Genomic DNA, 19454 nt, shown 5'->3' with positions numbered 1-19454 from the left:
CATCACAATATGCCCCCCCCTTGCTATCTTACAACATAAAAGTGTCACATTCATGAAACTTGCTCCATTTATTGGTACCAGTCCTAGAACCATACCCTGAAAAATGCTTGAGGGTGGGATTCATAGAAACCTCTTTTGGTGGGGGGGAATTTTATGACAGGCCTGGCCATCACAATATGCCCCCCCTTGCTATCTTACAACATAAAAGTGTCACATTCATGAAACTTGCTCCATTTATTGGTACCAGTCCTAGAACCATACCCTGAAAAATGCTTGACGGTGGGATTCATAGAAACCTCTTTTGGGGTGGGGTGCATTTTATGACAGGCCAAACAATAGTTGCATTGGTTGAAATGACAGTGGACAGTTAATGATGGTTCCTTCGGGGCATTATGTGCATCCAGGGCACAAGTACGGTTGATCAACTGGCGGCCTTTGTACACATTGGTGGTGGTACCACTGCTGACAAATGTCACAGCAAATCTGAGAAAACAATAAATACTTGTTATGTAAGGTATGCATTATGGGATTTTGTTATGATAATAGAATATCTCTAATGTATTTCCCACTAACATTCTAACCATTCCTTCAATAATCGAAATCTTTCAAAAACATAAATGTTGTGTTATGAGAAAGAAATACATTTTCAACAAAAATGTATGGAAAAACAAGCAAAACATTAATCCTTTATCAGTTAATGCTGAAGATGCCAAATATAGTAGCAATTACCAACGCAAATGTTATGTTGATAAAGTCTGGAAACATATTTCTGCTAATTTTCTTTATTTGTAATGTGCAATAGGAAATTACCCAATGTTCTTCATCCTGCTCCTCCATCCCGCAGTAAAAGCAAAGCCTGCTTAGATCATCTGTTGAGACAAAACGTAATCAATATCTTCAGATAAACCACATTACAGATTTGGGGTCAAGGTGACCCATTCCAATTTTTGACTAAAAGGTCAATTATATAAGGACACATTTGTTGTGGTCTTTTATTATTTTGTGTGAAGAAAAGGCAAAACACACACAAACACATAGATTTTCTAAATGATTAAATCTGAGCACAGAGGAGCCATCTGCTCCTTCTTTCACTCTCTCCTTACCCTCTTTAGAATGGGAACCTGCACAATGTCATTACAAAACATCCAAAAACTTCTTTCGCACTGTACGCATCAATTTAAGTTTGGTTCTCATGGTTCTTTTGTTGTTCATCACATTAGCTTTACAGCTTAGATTATAATAAATTCAAGGTAAAAATTAACTGAGGATATCAGTTAAAAGTAATACACACCAATGAGCACATTGAAAGGAGGAAGATGGGGAAATCTCACATCTTAAATAAACCGCAGAATTGAAAGGGTGTGTTAGAGTGTGACGTGTGTAGCCTATATGAAATTGCAGTTGAAGATGCCTGCCTGCGATGCTTCATATGTTATCTGTTTGGAGTTGAGATACACAATATACTGTATGTAGTGACTATTTACCCTAATCTATACTTAAGCCACTGTGTTGCTTTTAAAACCCTGATAATGTCCCTGGTCAACAGTACCAATGGTCCAAGCAGTGATACAATACAACAATTTGCATGGCACATTATTAATATACTAGGTTATTGATGCATACTTATGAGATACAATTAATAAAAGTAACTACATGAAGTCATTGACAATGTTGAGAAAAGGTAACAAACCAGATTCTCTGAGGAGAGAAGTAGCAATGTCCAGCCTCAGCTCGTGCACTGCCTTCTGTGAGCTTTCAAACTCAATTGACTCCCCCAGTAAAATCTTCTCTGCAAACTGAAGAGAACCTTGATTAGTATATGGACTGCATGGTCTATGATTTTACCCTCAAATGGAATACAGACAAATTACCCAACAGATTTAAAGAATGACATGTTGTATATGTGTAGTTTGACACAATTCAATACATCTTTGATCAAGATGTATAAAAGCAAGTCAAGATATTCAGTCTAATTGCTACTGAATTTGAGTTTGAGAGTAATGTTTGGCTAAATGCATTTCACACTCACTTTTAAGGCCAGGACACCACAGGATGTGCTGTCTTGTTGGCGATTATGGGGGAGGGTGCTGCATGTCCATCTTGACACCTTGCAGCCTTTCATCCTCATAAAGGCTCTACAGTATGTATATAGTACATGTGTCAAGATGCAGCACATCATTGTCAAAATACTCATAAAACACCGGAACTAGTACACTGTATCAAATGTACCTTGTAGACTGCAGGCACACCTTCGTTTTGCCTTTCCCTTCTCCAAGTGGATCCAAGAAGAGGGTTTTCTTCTCATGGGGGTACATTACCTTTTATTATTCACATGGAAACACAACATGCATTAGGCAGGAACCATACATTACGCAGGTACGATGTAGGGTATTGTTTAGATTTGATCAATAATAAGTGACAGCATGTATGTGTGGCCCGGTTATCTTGCAAATCACTAATTATATATGGTGTATACAGCACTATAGATACAGATTGGAGCTTAAAATATGCTCCTATTCTCACCACCAACATCCAATGATGGTTCTCGTTCACAATTCCCACGATGACTGTGTGCCATTGGATCAACCTGAGAGTAGTTGCACAAGTATTACATTCCTGTTGAAAAATGCACATTTGCAACATTTACAAAAGCAAAGTTATTCCAATCATGTACATACCCGGATTCTTCCAAATGTGTGTTTCCAGATGGCGGTCATAGCGTAGCTGTCAATAACAGCTGCTTGACCGTCATTGCGCTGGTTGATTTTTCTGGGTATGGTTCTAGGACTGGTACCAATAAATGGAGCAAGTTTCATGAATGTGACACTTTTATTTTGTAAGATAGCAAGGGGGGGCATATTGTGATGGCCAGGCCTGTCATATAATGCCCCCCCCACCAAAAGAGGTTTCTATGAATCCCACCCTCAAGCATTTTTCAGGGTATGGTTCTAGGACTGGTACCAATAAATGGAGCAAGTTTCATGAATGTGACACTTTTATTTTGTAAGATAGCAAGGGGGGGCATATTGTGATGGCCAGGCCTGTCATAAAATGCCCCCCCCCCCCCCACCAAAAGAGGTTTTTATGAATCCCACCCTCAAGCATTTTTCAGGGTATGGTTCTAGGACTGGTACCAATAAATGGAGCAAGTTTCATGAATGTGACACTTTTATTTTGTAAGATAGCAAGGGGGGGGAATATTGTGATGGCTAGGCCTGTCATAAAATGCCCCCCCCCCCAAAAAAAGAGGTTTCTATGAATCCCACCCTCAAGCATTTTTCAGGGTATGGTTCTAGGACTGGTACCAATAAATGGAGCAAGTTTCATGAATGTGACACTTTTATTTTGTAAGATAGCAAGGGGGGGCATATTGTGATGGCCAGGCCTGTCATATAATGCCCCCCCCACCAAAAGAGGTTTCTATGAATCCCACCCTCAAGCATTTTTCAGGGTATGGTTCTAGGACTGATACCAATAAATGGAGCAAGTTTCATGAATGTCACACTTTTATTTTGTACGCATAGCATATATGCTGACAAAGACTATGTAACATTTGTAAACATATTTTGATTATTAGATGACAACTATGTAAAATTAAACAATACATTTTAAAGCACGTTTATACAGACAGGACGTAACAATAATGATAAAAAAAACATTTAAAAAAACAAACTGAAAAGGAAGTGACGAACGAATTTCGACACCTCAAATACGGAGCGAAAAGTTAAACCAGAAGAATCAAGACTATGAGCTACCACTAAACAACTCACAGTCTGAAAATTACCATTAATAAAAACCCTGAACGTTTACTTTTCGTTTTAAACATCGTTTTAAGGTGTAAACCTATGGTGTTAACGTGTCATTTAGAGGTGTAAACGTGTCATTTAGAAATGCGCGTTCCCGTGACAAGGGGGGCATTTCATGACGGGGAGGCATAATGTGACACAACACCGGTACTGAGCAAGAAGTGCTGGTACTCCATGGGTCAGAACCAGAAGTGCCGGTACTGCGTACCGGTGAGTACCGGCCCAATTCCAGCACTGTGTCCGTGTCAAAAAAAAAAGTCCAAAATATATAATTTTCACTCCGAGCGGGAGGATGATTATTTTTGTATCTATTCCAATTCAAAGTCCATCTGTCTCATCTGCAATGCGAGCGTGGCTTTATCGAAGAAGGGTAATTTAGGAGCGACATTTCAAAACAGTGCACAAAGGCTACGAGACGGAATTCCCTCCTAATTCTGCCCTACGCTCCCAAAAGGGGAGGGGCCTGAAAGGACAGCTAAATGCACAGCAGTCCATTTTCACCAGGCCCAACAACAAGAGCAAGACTGCTACCATTGCATCTTATCGTGTCAGTCACGTTCTTGCGAAACACATGAAGTCTTTCAAAGACGGCGAAGTTGTGAAAGAAGCTTTCCTGGAGGCTGCCGACGCGCTTTTTGGGGACAGTAAAAATAACGGTAGCATTTCAACAGCTTTTGGAAATAATAAAAACTCAAGTTAGATACCGTTATTAATCAGCTGTAAGTTTTAGTTTGTTTGAACTTATTCATTATAATTATTGTACAAAATGGTATAAGAATGCAAACATTCAGATCTGTTCTGTTTAAATTGATTATAGTCTATTATCAGTTCAGGTTAAGAAACTAGTGTTGCTTGCATCCTATTTTAAAGGCATTTCTTTTTATACTCTACTAAAATGCAACAAAAAAAGGGTTTGATTCTATTAATTTTGTCTTTTTTATTGCACTTTGGCAGCAGATTCCTGTGTAGCTTCAGATCTGAGTTGTCTTATTAGTAAGCCTAATTTATACTTTTGTAGCAACACTATTTGTATATAATGGCAGAAAGGGTTCAGTCTTTTCTTTTGTTCCTGTGTCATATGTGGCAGCACTGTTCAATGTTTCTTGAAAACATTACCCACTGTAGTAACGTGTGAATAAACACCAACCCTGTATCAACAACACTGCTGTGTAACTTCAGTTAAATACTTGTATGTGTGTAGATTAGAAAGAGGTAAGATAAAGGATCTGCAGTATTTGATGGAGTATTAATCGTACAAAGGTCAGTTTTATACAAGTAGAAGTGTGTATTTACCTGGCTGTCATTAATGGCTACGCCTCTCTATTTGGACTGGTAGATCTCGGCAGACTGGCAATTTTAAAAGCAGCTCTCGGTTCAAAAAAGGTTGGGCACCCCTGATCTACACTGTCTCAACTGAAAGAGGACCAGAAGCACATTAAAAATATAATAAAATGTGGAGACTTTGGGATATTTATCTCCCATTCATTTACTTTTCGTGCATTTTACAGACCAGACATGTCGTTGATGTCACTGTTTACCAAACTACCACTTTTTCTGAAAATTGCATAAAATGATGCAATTAAATACATGGTTTATACATGTAATTACTGGGGTTCCATTTCTTCTGATTACCTCATTTGGGCGTGCACATTTGCCGTGCGCAAACCTACCTCTTTTGGATTTGGAAAGGTTGGCATGCACGTCTTCCTTGTCCATCTATGGAGGAAAGGGAAGTATTTTCAATCAGAACACTGAGGAATAAAACTCTGAATTATAATATTAAGAGCTATTTACTTAAGTTATGCTTACTTCTTAGTTCAGGGTTAACGTTTATTTTTGTTGTATCCCGACATGTTTGGGTTTCCTGTAGAGAGACAGATGAATGATCAACAGACATGCATAAATAGACGGTACAGGAGATATCATCCTTGCATAAAGAACTTTTAATAAATGCTATGAGGTATTTCTCACCTGGCTGTTTGTCAGGAAGAAGCCCCCCACCCAGAGCCATATAATAGAAGAGTTATGACAACGGAAGTCCAAAAACGGTTATCGTCACGTGGTTCATGTAGACGAGGATCGTTCCCCGGAAGTTCATGGCGGGCAATGTGAATGCATTGATAACAGGAGATAGAACTACGATTTTTGGTAATTATTAGTGAATAAAGGTTTTGATTTGCAATATTTATACAACAAATCGATATGTGTATGTATTTACATCAATATGTTTTAAAAAATAAAATAGAATTTGCTAATATTAAGTGATAATATTAGGATTAGTGTGAACAACTAGTTTACATGTTAGGCTAACAGTGCCTTGGTTAAAGAGCCTGTTGCTGTTTATTTATAGCTTTGAATTCTTTAAAACCAATATTATCTTCTTAAACTTGTATGGTAGTCAGGAGCATCACTTTCTAATGTTTATTGATATATTTAGAGGGAGGGGATCTAAAGTAATGCTTTAAAATTCAGATTAGATTCATGTCTACCATTTTCTTAAAGTCATGGTAGTTTCAGTAACCATGGTAATTGAGGACACAAGTTATCTAAATGACTAATGTCTTCTTTATGGCTTTCAGAAAGGACAGGAGACCGACAGGTGACTATCAAAGGACTAGCAGCAGCAGCATGATGATGATGATGATGTTAAATGTGTTGTTTTAGGAACATCCATTGCAAATACATGGAATTCAATAAACATTGAATAGCATATCATGCAGTTTGTCTGTGCCTTTTCCTCCTTGTTGTCCTGGTTTGCTGTGCTGCCTCCTAGTCGCCACCATGGTTTGCTGTGCTGCCTGGGGATGCTCCAATCGCTCAGAGAAAGGAGTACGAATGTACAGCTTCCCCACTGACACAGAGCGGAGGAAGCAGGAGCAATTTCACGACCAACAGCAAAAAAATATGTGATTTATATACAAACACTGCATTTGCACTTTTTCACAAAACGAAAACCACACCATTGGGAAAGCTTAATGTTTTGTTTAATACAAAAAACAGGGAAAGGCTTGAAAAACACTGAGAGTTGAGACTCAGGGTGCAGGGTGAGGGTCTCAGTGCAGGTATTCAGGCTCCATTGAATCCCCCTCTGGTTCTTGTGCTGAAAGAGGGATAAACAGACAGGAGAAAGGGTTATACACACCTATATAGCGCACCTATTGGATGGGAAATTGCCTTGGGGAGATAAGGTGTGGTCTTTGTTCCCAACTGAAGTTATGGAACTTTATTATTTGTGAGTTTAACAAAGTATGACAAATGGCATCAGTAACATATGTGATATGAATTTCTATAAAGTTGTCTCACATTCTTGGTCATATTGTATATACAGTATGTAATGAGTATAACATGTCCAGTAAGTATAAAGTGTTTCCTAATACTGTGTATTCAACCACTATGGAATATGTATGTGGGCAGACAAAACTGAGTTGTTCTGTGTGTGAAGTAACCTCAAGTCACTCCGCAGGCACATTTTGATGCAGACCAGTTTGTCAAGACAAAAAAGGGCAAGACTAGGCTGAGAGCAGAGGCTATACCCACCATCTTCGTGCATCGCCCTGTGGTCAAAAAGAGAAGGGCCCCTGCACCACGATTCACCCCGGGACCTGTATCTACAAAGCCCATAGCTCATGATCACAGCGATAGTGTGAAAGGTGACACAGGTATAATAAGTATGAACTCTTAGTAACAAAAGTAATATTTCTTATTTTTAAGTGGTATAATATTTTAAATGTTCGAACATTTACAGTGCCATGTCTTCTACTTACATTAGTCTCAAAGATTGAGGGAAGAAGGGAAGGGATCACTGCCCTCCACCTGCCAGAGGAGCGCAAACAACAAAAACAAGCAAGGTGTCCCGTCATGTACCTGGAAGTTTGGGTTGGCAAAATGGAGTAAGAGAGGGACTTGAAAAACCTTGGTGGCTCTCTACTCATGTTGTTACAGTTGTCTTGGTTACAGCTCTCAAGTTTTTTTTGTTTTATTTATAGACGTTTTACACCATAAGATATATTTCAGATAAGGAACATAGAGTTTTTTTAACTTGAGGACAGAAGCATTTAGCATCCAGTTTGGACAGCAGAAACCATAGCACCAATCAATTACTCTTTAAATCTAGATAGGAGTTGCAGGTATTGTAGTAAAAACAAACTTGAAGGTATGTCAACTTTTCTTTTAAATTCCAAATAAAATCATACAACATTTGAGAGGAAAAAAAACAGAGAACCAAAGGCATAACAAGCTTATAGTAAAGTCAACTTTATTATAAGAACATGCATAAGAAAACCACAAATTGATTCCAGAGGGCATTACTGTTACTGCTGCTTTTGGATACCATACCATTCTGGACTAATACCAATATGGCATGCCTATACTCAGAATGAAAGTGTGTTAAAATCTAGCTGCCAGTAAACTCACAACAAAATCACATTTAATACAAAGCCAGCATTATTTTCAGTAAGCAAATTGTCGTTTATAGTGATTTGTACCTGTGGGTTAACTCCTTCCATCTGTGTCAATTTTACAAGCTTTAATATGACAAACGGTGATTTGGAAATGAAACATGTACCGGGTTGGTCCTCCTTCCAGGCGACAGAAGTCAATCAGAGAGAGGCTTCACCTTATCAGCTTCTGCTTCGATTCAGCTATCATTAACATGGCCTTTCTGCTACAACAGAGTAGTTTCTCAGTCAGCGCTCATCCACACTATGTTAACAGTTTATAGACAAGGAACGAGCTGTTAGTGTAGTTAGACCTGATGTTAATGCTTAAACTGCCATCGGTCAGTTTGGCCCTTTCTAAAAAGAAGACCTCTCCCTCGATGATTTTCTTCTTTTGCAGGGTTATTTCATCGTTGTCCAGCTTGTGCATGAGAGTGACGTCATCTTCGGTGACATCTGAGAACCTCAGCCATACGTAGATTAGGTAGGTTGCAGGTTTTTTAACCTCAAAGAAGTCATATCTTCCCTGTCCATCTATGGAGGAAAGGGAAGTATTTTCCATCAGAACACTGAGGAATAAAACTCTGAATAATAATATTAAAAGCAATTTACTTATATAAGTGATGCTTACTCCTTAGTTCAGGGTTAACGTGTATTGTTGTTGTATCCCCACATGTTTGGGTTTCCTGTAGAAAGACAGATGAATGATCAACAGACATGCATACATAGAGACAGTACAGGAAATATCATCCTTGCATAAAGAACTTTTAATAAATGCTATGAGGTATTTCTCACCTGGCTGTGTGACAGGAAGAAATGCAGGAAGAAGCCCCCCACCAGAACCAAAGTGACCAATCCCATCACCGATGCCAGAACAAAGGCACATTTGAAGCAGCTTCGGCGGTCAGCAAGTGAACCTCTGGTTTGATGTTCAGCTTCCAAATGCTCAATTGTCACCCTGACCTCCACCAGTGCTTCCTCCTGTCCTGTTTGGTCTCTCCCCATCATGCAGAAAGACTGTGATACTAGTTGAGGAGATTGCTTCTTTGCTCATTAATATAGGCCCTATCTTCCCACTCACAAGAAGAGAAAGTGGGAATCCCGAGCTTAACTCCGCCCCTGTTCAAGAAAAAGCTTACAGGAATACAAGAGGGAATCCCTCACACACCCACACAGCAATACTGGTTTAAAAATGACACAGGGATATTATATGGCCTTTTATGTAGCTTTATTTAATGATTTACCAGAGCTTAACTGAAAAACATCTAATCTATATCCTGTGGAGCTGGACTATAAAGCGCAAAAGCAGGTTTTGTTTAAAGACGGTTTGTTCCTATTTAAAACGGATTTGCCGTATTTTCATTAACACTAGTCTAAACTATCGTTGTTTGTTTTTGGCTTCGCTCCTCCATTCATACACACTCCACAGGATTCATTACTCAATCATTCATTATCCCCCCTTATACGCCTACATCCATTTTCACACGCGTCCGAGTGCGATCGCCTCGACCTGTCAGCTCTACTTGCACAGGCAGGCACACTTTCTGATCATGGAGCAAGATCGCATATTTCGTCGAATAAATACTTTAGTTTCCGTTAAAACAGAGAAATGATCGAGCATGAATGAACAACTGAAGCCACTGCCAAGGTATCTCTCTGTGTTTGTTATATTATCAATTGCAGCTTTGTCACATAAAGAAAATGTCTTTTCAGGTGCATTAAACAGCAGTAGCCTACTATAAACATGACAGCATATAGGTATACGGCTGTATTGTATATTTTCACAAGACTTGGCTAGCACATGATGCATATGGTGCAACATTCCCTTCTTTCTTTCTTTTGTGCAACATGTTTCACTAAAATGCAGGGGTGGCAAAACCGAGAGGCATTTTAAACAATCTCCTAGTTCCTTCTCTGTGTGTCAGCCTACTCGTTTACCTATTAAGTTGGAAACTTTTCCTTGAGAGAAACTGGCTGTTGTTACATCACTGTTATTGTCCCTCCCACACACGGACAACTCTTGCATCATTGTCGTTTCGGTATATCCGGCGTCTTGGCTTCGGTCCTATGGAGTACAGGCGTGACGACACGTTCTACACTTGACCTGGAAAAAACTCACAGCAATGTAAAACTGCTTATCTGTCTGCCTCTTTGCACAGTCTGATCTAGGATATTTATTATCGTTGGTTAGGGTTTTCAGTTTAATCATCTACAGAGTGAGGATTGGTATGTAGTTTCTCAGTCTATTTAAGGGAGAGTTGAAGAAAATCAGCCTAAAATTAATGCTGTTGATCCCTTTTTAGGACATTAAAATAAAGTTAAATAATTAGTCCTACAGGTTTTAAAAGTAGAATGTAGGTTTCTTCAAGAAGCTGGCCTCAATTATAGTAACATCTTCACCATGGAAAATATATCAGGGCGTGGCATACATGTTAGGAAACTTGCTAACTGTTTTTTGAACGACAGGAAACGATTAAAAGACAAGGCTGGCGATGTGCTCAACTTTCAGCACCAAACTTGTTGTTGTAGCCTGGGGCATAGGCAATAAATAAAAAAATAAGCTGATTTAACCACACCCCTCCTTCACCTTATGTTTTGTGCTTTAATATTGAGGGTAGAACATTTCAGACGTGGAACAATGCTTGGTTTAACAAACCAATTGCTACTGCTTAAGGCCTCAGTGCATTTTCTGAAAAACATATACCCAAAACCCCACGGTTGGTTCTGTCCTAAAACTGTCTATTAAGACCTATAGTATTTCCAATAAAATGCAACAAAATTGTGCATTGAAACACATCTAATATTTGTGCACAAGAAATAAAAAGCTTCTTAAATATTATTATTATTAGTATTAGGCGACTGTGGATGTGAGGGACTGCGGTCGACTTCTTATCGGAAGGGTGACTGATCCCAGCCCTTTCAGTCAACATGTCGATATGTCCTTTGGCAACTTAACGGCGTGGGATCTTAGTCCTTGAGCAAATAGCACATTGCTCTGTTCACTGATAAAACTGAAACGCTGACTTTAAATGTATTATGTCAACAGATTTCACATAATTGTATTAGGTTAGTTGAAAGCAATAATATTATGTTTCAATAAAAAAAGAATAGGTTCAACTTAATACTATTGCTTTTAACTAACCTAATACAATTATGTGGAACCTGTTGACATAATGCACTTAATTAAAGTCAATGTTTAATTTGTTCAGTGTGGGTGAATGATGACTTGCAGAAGTGTGAGGACTCGTAAAGACTGAATGAAGCGCTATATCAATACAGTACATATTTCCTGGGCAATTATTTCATTACAATTTTCTTCATCTGCTAAAAAATGTACAAAGGTTATAACCAGGTGACTGCGATTGATAAGTAATTTGTTACAAGAAACTAAAGCAAATAGACACTGAAAATGACTTTCTAATTTCGCGAAGAATATTATTGCAGTACTGAGTCATTCTGAGATAATGTAAAGAAAGATTACTATTTTTAAAATAGCTTTAAAAACCATTACCCATTAAAATAACCAGGGTATAGTTAACGACAATCACCAGCACGAATACGTAATGAAGATATCAGAACAGAGATGTCGCCCACTAAAGGTTGGTATGTTCGTATTTCATCATTTTGCTACCTGTAGAGAAACCTGTTGTCGTGAAACTGCTGTAAACCTGAAACCACAGTTGAGTTATTCATGAAAAACACAGGGATTTACCCTGAATTCTCACTGAGTTCCCACTTTGACCACAATAACAGATCTGTGAGGAGCCTTCATGAGTTCAGGAGACATCTCCGCATGGATCTTCACTTTTATTGTAAACGGTTCAACGTTCAAGCTTTTAAGAAGGTATAAAAGACAGTTGAAGAGATGAGGGACACTGTTGATGTGTTGGACACTTTTCACATTCCTCATTCTCACTCTGAGTATAAGCATTACTGTCCTCATGTAGCTGCTTCAGGTGGGTCATGCTGCCTCGGGATGGTTGGCGGCTGCACACAAAAACACTGAGTCCACAGCCATGCCACTTGAAGAAATAGAGAATCATCGTTTTATCAAAGTAGGATTCATCCTCTGGGAACCATGAATGTCTGAACGAAAAGGTGATTTCCAAGTCAGGAAAAGATTGGGGCGAGCCATCAATGCCACCACAAAATTCCCTAAAGCACCATCCAACCCTGTTTAAATAACTGAAAGAAACCTGTTCTTCAGACTTTTTAATCATCTTACAAAAGTTAAAAACAAGTCATGGGAATAAATCAGTTTGCATTGATTTTTATTTTTGCAAGACTACATCTGTGGGGGTAATTTTCATTTTGAGCAACTTACTACAAAAGGCCTGCAACAATTATTAAATAAATTAAGCTTATTTAAATGTTTTCAGGATTGGGACTATCACTTGGTATTGCAATACTTCTCACCAGGACAAAACCACAACCAACCACCTGTCTTGACCACTTATTTATTTGGGGTCACATTATATTAAGAGTACAGTTTTGCAAATCATATATTTTTAGAGACCCGAAAATGACAAATGAAATACCAAACAAATGAAATAAAAACGAAAAAGTACACGGGTTGTTTGAAATGTCAAATATCTACACATGTACTCATGCATCTACTTAAACACACTCACGTACATATATATATATGTATATTATACATATACATAGTAGGCTATACATATACCCATATACAGGCACACCGACATACATACATACACATATACACAAATATACATATATATACATATATATCTACACAGACATTCACACACATATACATACAACTATATATGCATACGTATCAACATACATATATACACACATATACATACACACATACATGTGCATTGTGCACATACATACACAGCTATATACATTCAATCGGTGTATAAACACAGTCAAACAAGAGATGGTCGTCTTTGGGATATGTCAATTCTCCACTTTTTCCATATTTCCTCAAATGTGTTTTCCTGAAGCCTCATTGAGAAAGTAATTATTTCCATAACATACATTTCATGGATTTTGTCGTACCAGTTGTCAAGGGAAGGGATGTCCGCTTTGAGCCATTTTCTAGTTATTGCTTTTTTTGCTGCAACAGTAAGAATTCCAAATGATTGTTTTTTTTTTTAGGTTTGTGGGAATTGAATGTACGAGCCCAAATAGAATAATTATAAAAACATCAAAATAGAGTAATTACTTTAATTGACCGTTTTAATTGACCCTTTACTTTGCATGGTGACTATTGCCTTTATTTTAAATCCATGAAATCCTGCATTTAAATAATTTCTTACATCCCCTGTTGTATATATAACATTAATAAAATCCAAAACTATAACCGAAAAATGTATAACAAAATAATATCCAAAATCATAAGTATCGTTGACTTCCAGATGTAAGGCCTCATATTGGGCCTTGGAGTGTTGGAGTGTGGAGGGAAAGTCTCTTCCTCTTAGTGATAGAGTACCTTAAGCTGATACATAGGTCCATATTATGGAGAGTAGCAAGCCGACCCAAAATGTGGCCCTCATGTGCCCATTCAATTTAGTCTCTTCCTTGGATAGGGAGGAAAATAATAATAGTAAAAGCAAAAAAAAAACACAAAAACAAAGAAATAGTCTCAGTTGCCTCAAAATAGCCTTATTGTTGGTGTTTTTTTTTTTTTAAACAAGGTAGCATCCACCATTTATTTTTAACTTTCATGTCCTGCCCTTTGCACTTTCTGAGGTAACATTGTAATAAACAACTATTAAGAGTAGCAAGCAACATTTTTACAAGAGCAGTATCACCATAAAGGTACAGAGAGAAGCAAAGACTCTACAAATCAAGTCTCATCTGTCTCACCAATCTCAACAGAGCTGACTGGGTTCTGGTTTTAGACAGAGGGTGAAAGGAGGTGCAGCAGCACAGGCAGTATGAGAAAAGTAAAGCACTTTTGGAACATTAAAGCATGTAAACATGTCCCAGTAGAGAGGCACAAAATACAAATATGAAATCTTAAAATTCGACAATAGTCAGTGACACAGCGCTTTCCACCACCAGAGCTAATGGATGCAAGCTAAAGTTATGGATGAAAATAAAAACTGACAGTTACAATTGTCGTGAATATTGTCACCTATTGTGGTTTGTAAATCAGATGTAGCATGGTGTTTTAATATTACGATTATCACATATGTCAATGATACTATACTATCATTTCTTCGTGCCTCTCTGCGGGTCAAAGTTCCCTTCCATTATATTTCCATCGCATGCACGCTTGTTCCCACGTGCCTGTTGGAGCTGACCTTTGAGCTTGTTGTAATACTTGGACTGAGTGAGAGTTAATGATGTGGATCTTGTGGCTGAAAGTGTGTAAACCCAGACATGCTGTGTCATACTAATATAGGCCTGCATCCTTTAATGCCTTTGTTGAGATGATAAGATATGTTGATCTTCTGCAGTTAAGCTTGCAAATACTCTCTCTCACTTGCAATTGGATATTTGGAGTTAGATTTTCTTCAAATTGAACAAATAGATACTGATTTTTGATAGATAGATAGATACAAAGTTGTGTAATAAGGCCTGATAATCACAACTCCAATGCATTTCATGGATACTTAACTGGTTTTATTTTTTAGTAAAGACTTGTTTGTGCAAACATGTACCTACAAGTTGTTGGTGCTAAAGATACACATTTCCTCCTAACCCATCCTTCTTGCTAATACCATCACAACTGTCACAGCGTGTACTCTTGAAGGTATTTTCCACCGATGTTGTGAAGCTTGCTGAGCCCAAACAGGCTTTCAATGGAAATATTGCTGTTGTTCTATTATTAGAAACGACAGGAGCCAGCCTAAAAAAAAGCCAACTGTCTGATTCAGATCTTCAAACCCAGATGATGAAAATCGTGTGGCGCCAGAGGACTCCTTCAATTCACTTTCACTGTAAAATGTACACACGCCGGGTAATGATGATGAAACTGCTGACAGAGAGTGAGCCAACAGGGAGGTGATTACAAAGAGAGATTATTGCCAAGGGGAAACTCCATTTTATTAAAGTTTCAATCCAACAGGTTATCAGTGCCAAAGCCTAATGAGGTAGCTACATAGTTTATCCACTGGATTATTATACTGTGCAGTAGCATTCTCATATCAAATCATCCACTCACTTTCATACCAATACAGACCGTAACCAATTGAACCATCACTGATATTCAAAATGTGATTGAACAGATGATCTACATTATGGTTTGAAGACTACAGTGCAATGTTAAAGCGTACTTCAAAAATATCATACATCATTATTACAATATGGCTTTTTTATTTAAAATAACATAGCATCACTAATACAGTATACGGAACATTTTAAACATCACAGAGAGCCCTCTGCAGATACAATCAAAAGAGAGATAGTTCCCTCTTCACGCCTCCTCTTTGGTCTTTACCCTGAGGTTATTACAGCTTTTAAAACCTGCTTGACATGTGTTTAACTACCGAGGAGCACCAGCCCTTCTCCATCCAAATAAACAAATATCAGTGGGACTGTCTAGTGGGGAAATCCAGGAGAAGTAAAAACTGTTTGGAGCCCCACAACTTTATGAGATTGGGGCTTCACATGAGAATAAATGCACAAATTGCAAATAAATTACAAACAATACATATTTTAACAATAAATATACTGTATATACGCTATTAAAACTATGGCAACTGCAAAATTGCTTTTTTTTAAACATTTTTCTCTGTACAAAACACTTTAACATATCACTCAACACATAAAAAGGTGCTTCTGTACATGTGGCTTAGTGCCTTTTAAAAGCAAACTTCAAGGAGCTTCCTTAAAAAAACACTTGAATCAGTTATCAGAAGTATAAGCAAGTATTTTGATAAATGATGAGCATACAGTATAAGTCCTTCATCAGACATACAATGAATGGTTCCACCTGTTAAAACATATGTTATACCATATCTTACATTATAGTAAGTTACCTGAGTATATTGACACAATTGATCTCACTATTATGTGATAATAATCTATATTTATATAGAAATAAATAAATAAATACAAATGATTCAAGATCAGTGGCCCAATGTTGGACAAAAAAAAGTGGTAGCTATTTGCTAAGTTGAGTTTTATATGAGAATAACAAATCCCAACTTGTTTGTTTATTTCTTGCTGACAATCAAACTGCATCGCTGGAGGAGTTCACACAGCTAAAGGGATGCCCTCAGTGTGAGTCCTGCTGAGTGTGTCCGTTCTCACAGCAGCAGATAAACATGTGCAGAGCTCCCTTCATTGTCCCGGTTCATTTTCAATCTTTATGTCTTTGTTGTTCATCTGTGCTCTTCAGTATTCACACCGGCTCCCCAGCAGATAGCTCAGTCCCACAGTCATTCTCTCAAACCTGAACCCCTCCTTGGGGTACAAGTGCAGACTGGCTTCATCCTTTTCGTTGAGGTAGGCTGTACTGTGGAGCCCCCTGCAGTCCTTATCTGAAGTATGCAGGGAGAAAGAGCTGACAGCTTTCCCCAACACCTGCAGCTCCATGACCCCCCCGGTGTCCGTTCCATCCATGCTCTTGTAACACACTTTCATATACAAAACATAGGGTCCAGTGCATTTGATGTAGATCGCATCATTCTTCCCATCAGCGAGGCTCATCGTGTTGCTGCTTTTAACTTTACCAAACTGCGCTGTCCTATTTCCTGAAATGACTGAGGGGTGTGAGATAGAGAAGGGGATGATAGAAAAGGAGAAAAAGGTTAAGTCTAGTTTAGCTTTTTGAGAAAATGAAAAGTACACATTTTCCAATATGAGTGTTGAATAAAAAGATAAATGTCAGAGGAAAACGTTATATTTCTCACCTGTTATTGGGTTAAATTGTATGTGTACATTATCTTCAGAAGCCTCTTGATTCTGGAAAACACAAAATACTGATGGTTTGATTCGGTGGTTAGGTGATGTGAAAAACAGAAGGCTGACAGAAACTAGGGAAAGTCTCGGATGATTAATAACTGTAGTGAAAGCTGCAATAGACACCAGTGACTAAATGTAGAACAAATGGCACAGTCATGATACAGTTACACTGCATATATGTTCATACAGATGATCAGTCATCCAGGTCATATCTGGAGAAACTCCTGTTCCTTTTGACTTTTAAATAGTGACATTTCTGTTGCTCTGTTTAATCAGAAGCACCTCTATTATGGATTACAATTTGACTTTAGTCTTAAGATTCAAAGTGAAACCGACTAGTGTAGGTAGCATTTATGAAGACAGTTTTAGTTTCATATGATCATGGCAAAATGACCAATGTGGCATCCTGTCTCAGCCTACTTTACTGCACCAGTCTATCTCCAAAATAGTGATGCTCCCTAGACAAACAACCGTGTTTCTGTTGTAGGAAGGTCTTTGACTGAATGTCTTTGATTTTTGTAAAGCACCTTGAATTGCCTTGTGTTGAAAGGTTCTATATAAATAAACTTGCCTTGCCTTGCCTTTGACAGAGAAAAGAGCTTTCGGATAAAAATCAAGTAAGTTCTATACAAAATCTACCTTAGTGAAAGTAGAATGACTGCTCTCAATAAAGGACAAACACAAGAAGAAGAAACTACTTAATTTACAATACATTTTCAGCGCTGTTATCAATATGTAATTTTAAAATGTACAAAAGTAAGCCTGTGTTCTACTTTTCACTCTGCCGAAATTCAGGACATTCGTTGTGATCATAGTTGTTTCCTACCATTATAATAGACTCATGCCCCACCCATATCATCACACTTGTGGCCATGTAGTCTTATTTAACAATGACTTGTATTAACAAGACTCCTGCACAACCTGCTGTTACTCATAATATAAATTAAAGAGAGCCACACTGTGGAAGTTTCCATATACTGTGTGATAAAGTATGGGGAAAAACGTTCATGTCTCACATTAAAAGTCCATGTATTAAATGCACAAAGGCAATGGATTTAAGACAATCAGTAAGATTGGTTTAATTGCATGTTTTAAAAAATATGTGCACAAATAGATGAAGATGGTCTGGATTTGTGAAAATTATCAAATGAAGAGTTAAACTTCCAGCAGCATTTATGTATAGGTGGTTTAAATTCATATAGGGTTTAGATACAGAAGAATATGATAATTCACGTGAGAATACATGTTGGGATGTGATCAAAAGTTTAAAAAATAAATTTAGTTCTGACATTAATCTCAGAATTGTTAGAACAAGTCAGAATTCTGAGATTAAAGTCAGACTTTAGACTTTTTCCTCAGAGTTCTGACTTTAATTTTTAAAAGTTTTTGAGATACTTCCGTACTTAGGTAATATCATTAAACTGAAGGAATATCTTATATATGTTTATAATAATAAACCACCAACAGCATCATCTACAGTCCACTCACGGCTGACTCACCTGAAAGACCCAGAACAGGTAGAGCGTGACCACCAGGCACGCGGTCACCAGCACGTTCTGCACCACGATCACCGCGAGATACCTCGTGCGCTTGTCCCGATGGAGCGCGCGGCCCCTGTCAGCCTGCATCCTCTTCCTCGCGTCGATCTGCTCTGTGAGTTCACGCATGACTTCAAGCGGCTTTTAAACGAGAGTGGGCAAAGTGAGAGGAGGGAGTGACTGGAAAGAAACCGCTGGCCGACGACAATTAAAAGTTTTTTCCTGTGCGTTTGTGTGTGTTTGTGTGTGTGGGTGGGGGGATGCATCGAGCCTGTGTGCGCGCGCGCGCACACACACACACACACTAAGGCTACACGGGCACAGACATAAATCAAGAGGCAGGGGTGAAACCAGCGCACAGGGAGCTGATTGGTTAGCAGCACGGGCTCTCTGTGATACTGACACACTAACCTCCCATTTGTACTTCAATCATGTTCCCATAATATTCATCAGTGTAGGGATGAAGCGACTTGTTTCTAAAAAACAAAGACACAAGACCTTCATCTCCCTGTAATAGATCAAGTTGAACAAAAAGAACCTGACAGAGGACACTTACAGAGGCAGTCTTAAAGCAGACAACTGTAGTGCAGGAATAATGAAGGCTACTTTTATTGACTTATATGTCTTGTTAAGTTAAAACAGGCTTTTTTTCTAGTGATGTCATACATAGTAAATGCAATTCACAAAATGGTCCAGGATCTACTGCACTGGTGGTATATTAAAAAGTGCAGATAGTGCATGGGATTTTCTGTGTATGCCTTTTATTTTATTTTGTAAAGCACTTT

At 38.2% G+C, this 19454-nt stretch overlaps 1 protein-coding gene across 2 annotated transcripts; it reads right to left on the bottom strand.

Moving 5' to 3' along the window:
- Window positions 1–201: 201 nt before the first annotated feature.
- Window positions 202–2837, bottom strand: LOC117555178 (PHD finger protein Alfin1-like). 2 transcript variants are annotated; one of them, XM_034229964.1, is made up of 7 exons: window positions 2679–2833; window positions 2524–2587; window positions 2230–2318; window positions 2030–2135; window positions 1691–1796; window positions 811–869; window positions 202–483 (listed from the first exon to the last, which is right to left on the bottom strand). In XM_034229964.1, exons 2-7 carry the CDS (start codon window positions 2530–2532, stop codon window positions 391–393), a joined length of 462 nt encoding a protein of 153 aa, XP_034085855.1. In that variant the 5' UTR covers window positions 2533–2587; window positions 2679–2833; the 3' UTR covers window positions 202–390. The 2 variants fall into 2 exon arrangements, with proteins under 2 accessions (XP_034085855.1, XP_034085854.1); XM_034229963.1 differs by having other exon boundaries at window positions 2524–2837.
- Window positions 2838–19454: the final 16617 nt, after the last annotated feature.

The sequence above is a fragment of the Gymnodraco acuticeps genome, unplaced genomic scaffold (assembly GCF_902827175.1).
Source record: "Gymnodraco acuticeps unplaced genomic scaffold, fGymAcu1.1, whole genome shotgun sequence".
In the NCBI taxonomy this organism is placed as follows: domain Eukaryota; kingdom Metazoa; phylum Chordata; class Actinopteri; order Perciformes; family Bathydraconidae; genus Gymnodraco; species Gymnodraco acuticeps.
This window is presented reverse-complemented; position numbering and strand designations above follow the sequence as displayed.

Coding starts and splice junctions, on each gene's coding strand:
- LOC117555178 (XM_034229963.1), bottom strand. CDS start 2,643: ATGTTGCAAATGTGCATTTTTCAACAGGAATGTAATACTTGTGCAACT. Junction 870..1,690: donor TTCTCTCCTCAGAGAATCTG/GTTTGTTACCTT, acceptor TTGTCTCAACAG/ATGATCTAAGCAGGCTTTGC. Junction 484..810: donor AGCAGGATGAAGAACATTGG/GTAATTTCCTAT, acceptor TTGTTTTCTCAG/ATTTGCTGTGACATTTGTCA.